The sequence below is a fragment of the Tachysurus fulvidraco genome, chromosome 13 (assembly GCF_022655615.1).
Source record: "Tachysurus fulvidraco isolate hzauxx_2018 chromosome 13, HZAU_PFXX_2.0, whole genome shotgun sequence".
NCBI classification, from domain to species: domain Eukaryota; kingdom Metazoa; phylum Chordata; class Actinopteri; order Siluriformes; family Bagridae; genus Tachysurus; species Tachysurus fulvidraco.
In genome coordinates, this window is record NC_062530.1 from 10,734,793 (window position 1) to 10,745,374 (window position 10,582).

At 41.9% G+C, this 10,582-nt stretch overlaps 1 protein-coding gene across 1 annotated transcript; it reads left to right on the plus strand.

Moving 5' to 3' along the window:
* The first annotated feature begins 693 nt into the window (after positions 1-693).
* fbxo36a (F-box protein 36a) lies at positions 694-7,811 on the plus strand. Its single transcript, XM_047822460.1, has 6 exons — positions 694-794; positions 2,841-3,036; positions 4,799-4,898; positions 7,005-7,089; positions 7,279-7,384; positions 7,782-7,811. Exons 1-6 carry the CDS (start codon positions 694-696, stop codon positions 7,809-7,811), a joined length of 618 nt encoding a protein of 205 aa, XP_047678416.1.
* The last annotated feature ends 2,771 nt before the right edge of the window (positions 7,812-10,582 follow it).

The following is a 10,582-nucleotide window of genomic DNA, read 5'->3' on the forward strand; positions in this document are numbered from 1 at the left end:
AAAAAGTTAAACTTTTGTCTCGTCAGTCCGCAGAGTATTTTCCCAAAAGTCTTGTGGATCATCAAGATGTTTTCTAGCAAATCTGAGAGGATCCTTTATGTTCTTTTTGCTGAGTAGCAGTTTTCATCTTGGAACTCTGCCATGCAGGCCATTTTTGCCCAGTCTCTTTCTTATGGTGGAGTCATGAATACTGACCTTAACTGAGGCAAGTGAGGCCTGCAGTTCTTTGGATGTTGTTGTGGGGTCTTTTGTGACATCTTGGATGAGTCATCGCTGCACACTTTTAATTTTGTACAGCTGGCCACTCCTTCGAAGGTTCACCACTGTTCCATGTTTTTTTGTGGATAATGGCTCTTACTGTGGTTCGCTGGAGTCCCGAAGCTTTAGAAATGGCTTTATAACCTTTTCCAGACTGATCGATTTCAATTACAATCTTTCTCATTTGTTCCTGAATTTCTTTTTTTTTTCTTTTTTTTTCCTTTTTTTTTTTTTTTTTGGGGGGGGGGGGGTGTTCCCCCCACACAGGGCCATATGTGGGTTTGGATTTTGTTTTCCCTCAATAATGTAAACTAGTAACGTTCAGAATGATCCGATCTTATAAACATGAATAATTCCAAAAAAATAACTTTCGATAGCAGGCAGTTAAATTGACGGTTCTTGTTGGCATAGGAACCACTGTCCGTAGCATCCAAAATGGCGTCCATGTTGCCAGAGTTACTCTTTGAGATTAGTGGTCAGGTGTCTTCTCCCTATAAATATTTCTATCATCTTGCTGTAACAAAAACAGAGATATCATAATTTACATGAAGAGAAGTAATATATCTGTTAATAACGTGATTGTTAGATATAGGAATTGGTATAGGTATAGTTTCAAGTTTAATGTGTTCTGTCATGTGTGTAAAGAGTGCTTTAAGCATCTAAATACAATGAAATTTGTGTGTGCACAAATACGAAATTCAATGTGGATGTGACAGGACCATGACAGATCCCACATGATGTGGACACCTAGATATCAGGAATTGTCCACTCCCTCCACTTTCAACTCCTTTGTCTTACTGACTTTCAGGAAGAGATTGTTCTCCTGCAACCAAATTCTGAGGTTTTTAATCTAATCTAGGCCTACCATCAGGCCTACCACAACTGTGTCGTCAGCAAACTTGTGATGGTGATAGAATTGGAAGTGGTCGTATGTGTACAGTGAGTACAGCAGGGGACTCAGAACACAACCCTAGGGGGCACCAGTGCTGAAGGTGAGGGAGGATGAGACATGTTTGCCCACCCATACTGTTTGTGGTCTGTTCATCAGAAAGTTGAATATTTATCGACAAAGAGGAAGTCCCAGGACCTCCACTTCCTTTGGTCAAGGTGACTAAGGGCTGTGTAAATAAATTGTGCAATGGCATCCTCGGTAGAGTGGTTGGGACGGTATGCAAACTGTAGTGGGTCCAGGGTGTCAGGTAGTGAAGAAGTGATGAAGTCCTTTGGAGCACCTCATCACTATTGGCAGGCAACATTGAGGCAGGTTTCTTCAGGACAGGAACTATAGTGGACTGTTTAAAGCATATGGTGACTGTTCTAAGGAGAGGTTGCTGCCTTCCTGGTTTTCACTCTCCTGAACGCCGCCATGCTCTGAGATGATGAATGTGTTTTCTTCTCTGGCTCTCTCCTCCTGCATGCTGCTTGTAGAGTAATTAGCACTGATGTTAGTGCTTTTGGCAACAGCTGCAAAGCAAGCATAAAAGGTGTTTAGCTCATCTGTCAAAGAAGATTCCGCATTCACCATTCTAGAGGATGGTGTTTTTAAGTCAGTTATAATTCTTAGTGCCTACCACAGTATTCTAGGACCACCGTGCTGGAACTGTGACTTTGTTTTTTACCCATAGTGCCACTATGCATTTTCCGCTGTTCTGCACACACTGTAAGACATAACCGTGTATTCATCAGTGTACTTGGTGGCACAGAGCAGGATCTCAGAGCATCGCAAATGGTTTTATACAACCACAGTTTCTGAATGGAAAACATTCTAGTAAACACTCAAATCTGCTCAAGGAGGAATCCACAATGGTGTTTCAACCACTAGCAAAAGTAGCATTGGGAACTACCAGTCTTGCAGTGGAATTATCAGTAGTTGGTGAGGCCAACTGTCCTGTCTCAGTTGGCTGTCCTGCCCCACAAGCCTTGGTATCAGGGAAGAGTAGTGGATGTGATAATTCAGTGGTTAAGGCTTGGGGTTACTGATCAGAAGGTCGGGGTTCAAGCCTACAAGCTGCTGAGACATCAACATCGGGTCCTAGACTAAGACCCTTAACCTCACCTGCTTCAGGGGCACCATACTATGGCTGACCCTGCGCTCTGACCCCAGGCTCATAATAACCTGGGATATGCGAAAACTTAAAGCATTTCACTGCATGTCTGTGTATGTGACAAATAAAATTTTAATTTGAGGTCCTTGTCAATGTGAATTTTTAATCTTTATCCAGATCTCAGACACTACCTTTGGATGCATTTCCAGTCTCCTGGGCAGCACATCTGCTGTGCCATTGTGCGGTCCTGGCAGGAGGGCTGTTCAATCTTGTAGCTTGTTAATGATTGATACACACAGTTTATACATCTTAAGTCTAGGATTTGATGGAAACTACTGTCCTTCATGCTCTCAGCTTGGTAGGTGTTATGTGATGGGATGATTGATAGACATTCTAATCAATAAACAGACATTCTAATCAATACATTATCTGCACTGCCCCCCCCCCCTCCATCTGCATATGGATAAAGGACTTTCTCACAAATCACCCACAAACTGTTAAGCTCGGCTCCCACCTCTCCCCTACCATCACACTCAGCACCGGCTCTCCACAAGGCTGTGTATTGAGCCCTCTACTCTACTCCCTGTATACATACATGTATGACTGTACTCCCACTCATCCCACCAACTCTGTCATCAAATTTGCAGATGATACCACAGTGATTGGACTCATCTCAGGAGATGATGAATCAGCCTACAGAGATGGAGTCCGTAAATTAGAGAAGTGGTGCTCTGTAAATAACTTGTCCCTGAACACCTCTTAAAACAAAAGAGGAGGCATCACACTGAACCAGCCCCAGTCTACATCAATGGGGAATGTGTTGAAAGGGTAAACACTTTCAAATTCCTTGGAGTATACATATCTAACATGTCTTGGTCTACTAACACCTAACACCTCAGCAACCATCAAAAAGGCACAACGGCTGCACTTCCTCAGATTGCTTAGGAAGAACAACCTAGAGAGTAAGCTGCTGGTGTCCTTCTACTGTTCTCCAATAGAGAGTGTGTTAGTGTACTGCATTTCAGTGTGGTACTCCAGCTGCACTGCAGCAGCCCTTCAGAAATAGTCAACACAGCCCAAAAAATCACTGGCTGTCCACTACCCTCCCTGGAAAGCATCGCTCACTCCCATTATCCCTCTAGGGCCAAAAACATCATCAAGGACACATCCCACCCAGGATATCACCTGTTTAATTTTCTGCCCTCAGGCAGGCGGTACAGATCATCATGAGCAAAAACCGCCTGCTTACAGAACAGTTTCTTCCCATTTGCTATCAGGACCATACTATTCTGTTATCTAGTCACTTCTGTATATATTTGGGGCAAGTCGTGGCCTAATGGTTAGAGAGTCTGACGCGTAATCCTAAGGTTGTGGGTTTGAGTCCCGGGCCGGCCACGACTGAGGTGCCCTTGAGCAAGGCACCGAACCCCCCAACCGCTCCCCGGGTGCCGCAGCATAAGCATAAATGGCTGCCCACTGCTCCGGGTGTGTGTGTGTGTGTGTGTGTGTGTGTGTGTGTGTGTGTGTGTGTGTTCACTGCTGTGTGTGCACTTTGGATGGGTCAAATGCAGAGAACGAATTCTGAGTATGGGTCACCATACTTAGCCCTATGTCATGTCACTATATGCTGCTGCTATTCAACATGCAATATACAAGACATACAATCTGGACAATATGCTGCAAGTCAATCTGCAATACCGCTGTTTGCACACTTATTTATTTATTTAAATTATATCTGCATAAATCTCTACAAGTATCCATTTAATTAAAATTACACCTTTGTATAAACATACTCTGCATATCAATGGAAAGGCCAACGTGCAATATTATATATGGTCACTTTACTAAATATTCACTTTATTACTATCAATGGTCACTTTACTTAATGGTCACTTTATCCAGACTGCTTAATGTGAATATCACTTGGTGTATTTATGTGTAAAAGTGTACCGTACAGTCTTGTAGTCAAATTTATCATCTGTGGTTATATATCTGTTTTTCTTACACCAATCAGGAGCAGCGCTCCTAATTTCGTTGTATGCAGGAAAATACAATGACAATAAAGGCATTCAATTCAATTCAATTCAGTAAAGGCCTTTGACCAAGAGGGAAGAAATTTCTTGTATCAGAGAGAAATTCTTGTTGAGGTTTAATATTAAAAAGAAGGTAAATATTGGAGGATGACAGTGGAACTGCAATTTAAATCCCTGCAAAACCCTGTCTCCAGTTCTCACTTATCTGATAAAGATACTGCAGAGTATGCAGTGTAAATAAGTCCACTCCCACCTCTCAATTGGTTTACTTTTCATGAAACCCCTATTGTGGTGGTGATGGGGTGCATCTGTTGCTGGCTTGAGGCAATAGGGCTGACACAAGGTCAACCTTTGCGCAGCATATTAACTAGAAGTGATTCGTTTGGACATGATGGTTTTAATATTCCATAACCTGTGTTTTTTTGTAGTCTATACTAATTTAATCTGTGTTTTTGTTTGAAGGTAATATGGAGGTGGTGGAAGATTTCTTTGCGTATGAAGCAAAAAGCATTGCCTGGAGAAAGAAAACATAATGAGTTTCTAAATGATGACAGACTACAGCGTAAGACAGCCAAGCAGACATAGATTTTGATACTGAAAGATTTATACAGTAATTATATTTGCTTTAAGGCAGTGGTCCCCAACCCCCGGGACACGGACCGGTACCGGTCCGTGGACCAAATGGTACCGGGCCACCGAAGGAACATTAAATTATTTCCATTTTATTTACTGTGGTGTATTTCTCTCGGGTTTGTGCAACTTTCCATGGACGAGAGGTTAACCGGGACCTGAGAGACCTCACCTAAAGCCGCACCAATACCGCGCATGCGCAAAATATCATAATATCGGGCCGGGTTTAGGTGACGTCTGGAGCTGAGCAGCTGCAAGCGGCAGTGGTGTTGTAGCTTTGGTGGAGAGAGAAGGTGTGTATCGCTCTTCTCTCTGTTCACCGGTACTTTGTCATGTTTAACAGTGCTTGGTGTACGTGTATATTGTGTTTGCTCAAATTTAACCCACAGATTAGCAAAAATGAGCACGGAACAGACGTCGTTAGAAAGTTAGAAACTCTGCCAGTGTTCTGGATTAAAGTCATGGCGGAATACCCTGAGATTGCCACCACAGCACTTAAATCCCTATTGTCATTTCCAACATGCTATCTGTATGAAGTGGGGTTTTCTGCAGTGACGGCAACCAAAACAAAACAACAGAATAAACTGGACATAAGCAACACACTTCGGGTGTCATTGTCTCCTGTTACCCCAGATGGAACAGTCTCATTGCAAAGAAACAAGCTCAGGGTTCTCATTGATTTAGCGTTGTAGTGAGTTAAAAGGGCATGTTTAAATACAATTAAATTAAAATTACCACCCCCCACCCCCCAGCGGGCCGCGGTAAAATTATCAAACATTGACAGGTCCGCGGCGAAAAAAAGGTTGGGGACCACTGCTTTAAGGGAAATGATAGGTAGCATTAGCATATGCAACAACATATATGAAAACATATGAGGTATTATGAGCAAAAAAAACAACAACAAAACAGCAATGCATGCATGCCTAAAATAACAATGCATGCATGCCTATTGTATACATCTTTAACTCTATATAATATGGCAAGTAATACTGTAGGCAACACTGCCAATATACATTTCTTTAATTGTGTAGTGATGTGTAGCCTATAGGTTTTACATTTCTATAGTTCTATATTATTTATAGTTATATTTATAGTCTATAGTTAAATATATTATTGTTTTGTTATATTCTACCAGATTTGTATAATTTTGCCTTGTACTACTACTACTACTACTACTACTACTACTACTACTACTAATAATAATAATAATAATAATAATAATAATAAATATAGCTGCAAGCAGCGATTCCGGGGTCAAGCCGATCAGATGCGCTCAGAACATGTCGCTGATGAACCATACCAAGTTTCGTAGCGATATGGCATTGCATTCGTAAAATACTGGACTTAACGTGAAAATCTCGTGGCCACTAGGTGGCGCTGTCACGAAACGTTGCGAAACACACGAAACGTGTGTGTGTGTGTGTGTGTGTGTGTGTGTGTGTGTGTGTGTGTGTGTGTGTGTGTGTGTGAGTAACTGTGTGTGTGTGTGTGTGTGTGTGTGTGTGTGTGTGTGTGTGTGTGTGTGTGTGTGTGTGTGTGTGTGAGTAACTGTGTGTGTGTCTGTGTGTGTGTCACTGTGGTGTTGATTCCGATTCTGATTCGGATATTAGCACCCAAGACATATTGTGTGCCAAACTGCCCCAATTTGTTTGGACTGGTGTAGCTAGAGGGTTTGAGCTAAACATACCAAAGTTGCTATAATAACCTCTTGGCCTCTATATGTGTGCCAAATTTCATAACTTTCCTACGTACGGTTCTATAGGCTGCCATTGACTTCAATGGCAGAGGGGAAGAATAATAAGAACACTAACGATAACAATAGGTGTCTACGCCCCTTCGGGGCTTGACCCCTAATAATAATAATAATAATAATAATAATAATAATAATAATAATAATAATAATAATAATAAAAACCTGGAGCATCTAGATGAGCTATGATTACTGAGCATTGTTGAAACTTTATTAATCATGATATCTCTTTCTAAAGGAGCAAATATGTTCCTTTATTTTAGATAATGTTTGTGTTGTTGCATTTAGAACACATTATTGCAGTGTCTGGATCAAAGATAATGGAGTATTCACTTGGCTTGTGTGAAGGGAGGTTTGATTATCTGGAGCGTTTGTCTGATCAGAATCAGAATCAGGTTTATTCACCAAGTGTGTTGACACACACAAGGAATTTGGTTCCAGCTGTTTGTGACTCTCAAAAGTACACACATAAATGACACAATAATGAACAAGATAATACAGACTATACAAGACAATGCAGATGTGATACAATACACATTATGAGTATTAAATATGAATACAGAATATGTGAGTTATGTACTGCTGATAAACTGCTACTGCATGTTCTTTATTATCTGAACTACCAGGACATTTGCCACCTCAACCAGACCTCACACCTTTTCAAGAAGGTCAGAGCTCCAAACACAATAGGGTTGTAGTCAGTGACCATGGGAGAATATTAGCTATTTTAAGGTTTCACCCACAATATTAGGGCTCATCTCAGTGATATTAATAGAACATTCAGGTCTTGTCCCAACCACAATTATTTATGTCCACATAGTGTTTTTGATTTCAAAGCTGCATCCTACAACAGCTATGCCAGCCATGTTAAAGCTAAAATTTATCTCCTTAGTTGTTTACTAGAACAAATGTTAGAACTAAATGCTTGAAGTTTTTATTCCAATCTGTAGAATTCATGTCTAGTTAGTATCTATCTAACAGATGTCCTATCAAACCCAAAGCTCCTTTGTTGTTAGTTTCATACAAGGACTTGTGTGGCAATAAAGTTTGTCTGTGTGTCTTCAGATACGTCAGTCTAAAGAATTATGGAAGTAGGCAATATGGCACAGTGGTAATGAGCTCACACTTGAAATAGAGATGATGAACTTGAGACATGAATGAAAATGAGAACGAAGCTGAGCCACATGAAACATGGCTCCTACACTGTAAAAAGTGATTTTTTTTAAACTTGTAAACAAAGATAATTTAAGTAAATTTTACAAAAAAAAAAAAAAAGTACTTTAAAATATCACATTTAATTCAATAAGCTACGTGAGGTTTTGTTTTCATTTTTTGTGCTTAAATACATTCGTTCATTCATTCATTCATTCATTCATTCATTCATTCATTCATTCATTTTCTACCACTTATCCGAACTTCTCGGTTCATGAGGAGCCTCATTGGGCACACACACTCTCATTCACTCACACACTCACACACTACAGACAATTTTCCAGAGATGCCAATCAACCTACCATGCAGGTCTTTGGACCGGGGGAGGAAACTGGACTACCCAGAGGAAACCCCCGAGGCACGAGGAGAACATGCAAACTCCACACACACACAAGGCAGAGGTGGGAATCGAACCCCCAACCCTGGAGGTTTGAGGCAAACGTGCTAACCATTAAGCCACCGTGACCCCCTAAATACATACAGTTGTGTAAAAAAGTGTTTGCCCCTTCCTGACTATTTATTTTTTTGCGTGTTTGTCACACTTTAATCTTTCAGATCATCAAACAAATGTAAATATTGTCAAAGATAACACAAGTAAACACAACATGCAGTTTTTAAATGAAGGTTTTTATTATTAAGGGAAAACAAAATCCAAACCTACATGGCCCTGTGGGGAAAAGTGCTTACCCCCAAACCTAATAACTGGTTGGGCCACCCTTAAAAATAAAACTAGCAAACTAGTTTCAAAATCAGGAAATCTCTTCTTACAATAAAATATAGCAATTAAAATAGAGTATTGCCTCGTCATGGGTGTATTGCCACGTCCTGCCACGTCGCAGTCACACCCATTGTAAAAAATACTTCGAGAAGCTCGTCATGAGGGACATCAAGACTCAGTTAGCACCCTCACAATAAAGACACTTATGTACAAATGCTGTTCATAGACTTTAGTTCATCATTCAACACAATCATACCTCAGCACCTGATTGAGAACCTGAGTCTGCTGGGACTGAACACCTAACTGCAACTGGATCCTGGACTTCCTGACTGGGAGACATCAATCTGTCAGGATCAGGAACACCATCTCCAGCACCACCGCACTGTGCACTGGAGATCCTCAAGGCTGCGTGCTCAGTCCACTGCTGTTCACCTTGCCGACTCACGACAGATCGAACCATATCATCAAGTTCGCCGATGACACAACTATGGTGGGTCTCATCAGCAAGAATGACGAGTCAGCATACAGAGAGGAGGTGCAACAGCTAACTGCCTGGTGTAGAGCCAACCTGTCTCTGAATGTTGATAAAACTAATAAGATGGATGTTGACTTCAGAAGAGCACAGAGAGACAACTCTCCGCTGAACATCAACAGATCCTCTGTAGAGATTATCAAGAGCACCAGATTTCTTGGTGTTCATCTAGTGGAGAACTTCACCTGGTCACTCAACACCAGCTCCATCACCATTAAATCCCAGCATTGTCTCTAGTTCTTACGAAGTCTGGGGAAAGCAAATCTCCCTACCCACACCCTGACTATGATCTACAGAGGGACCACTGAGAGCATTCTGAGCATCTGCATTAATGTCTGGTTTGGTAATTGCACCATCTCGGATCACAAGACCCTGCAGTGGATAGTGAGAACAGCTGAGAAGATCATTGGAGTCTCTCTTCTCTCTATCAGTTAAGGCGCTGGGATCTTGATCAGAAGGTCAGGGTTCAAGTCCACAAGCTGCTGAGCATCAACGTTGGGTCCTTGGGCAGGGTCCTTAAAACTCACCTGTTCCAGGGGCACCGTCCCTATGGCTTGACCCTGCGCTGTGACCCCATAACCTGGGATATGCGAAAACCCAGGCAGTAGTGGCCTAATGGTTAGAGAGTCCGACTCATAACCCGAAGGTTGTGGGTTCGAGTCTCGGGCCGGACACGACTGAGGTGCCCTTGAGCAAGGCACTGAACCCCCCCAATTGCTCCCTGGGCGCCACAGCATAAATGGCTGCCCACTGCACCGGGTGTGTGTTCACAGTGTGTGTGTTCACTGTGGTGTGTGTGCACTTTGGATGGGTTAAAGGCAGAGAACGAATTCTGAGTATGGGTCACCGTACTTAGCCGTATGTCATGTCACATCACGTCACGTCACTCATGGACATTTACACCACATGCAAAGCCATCAGCATTGTGGATGACCCCACACACCCCTCACACACTCTTCTCCCTCCTACCATCTGGTAAAAGCATACCGAAGCATTTTGGCCCTCAGACTGTGTAACAGTTTCTTTCTACAAGTTATCAGACTCCTCAATAACTGAACTGAACTGTACCGAGCTCAACACACAAACACACACACACACACACACACACACACACATACACACACTCAGATGTATGGACTACAGTGACCTACACCAAATACACTCTTCCAATATACATCCACGTCTACAGCACCACCATATCAAACGGTTTACATGCTGTTTTTGCACATTGTTTTTGCTCTTTGCACATGCTCTCTTGCACATTTCAATCGATTTGCACAATACAATACTTCATGTAATTGCTGCTACTATACTAATGTGTTAATTCCAATATTTCTGTACATGTACTAAAGAACATACAGTATGTACACTGGTCGGTGCTGCTTTTGTGTATTGTCTTTTGTG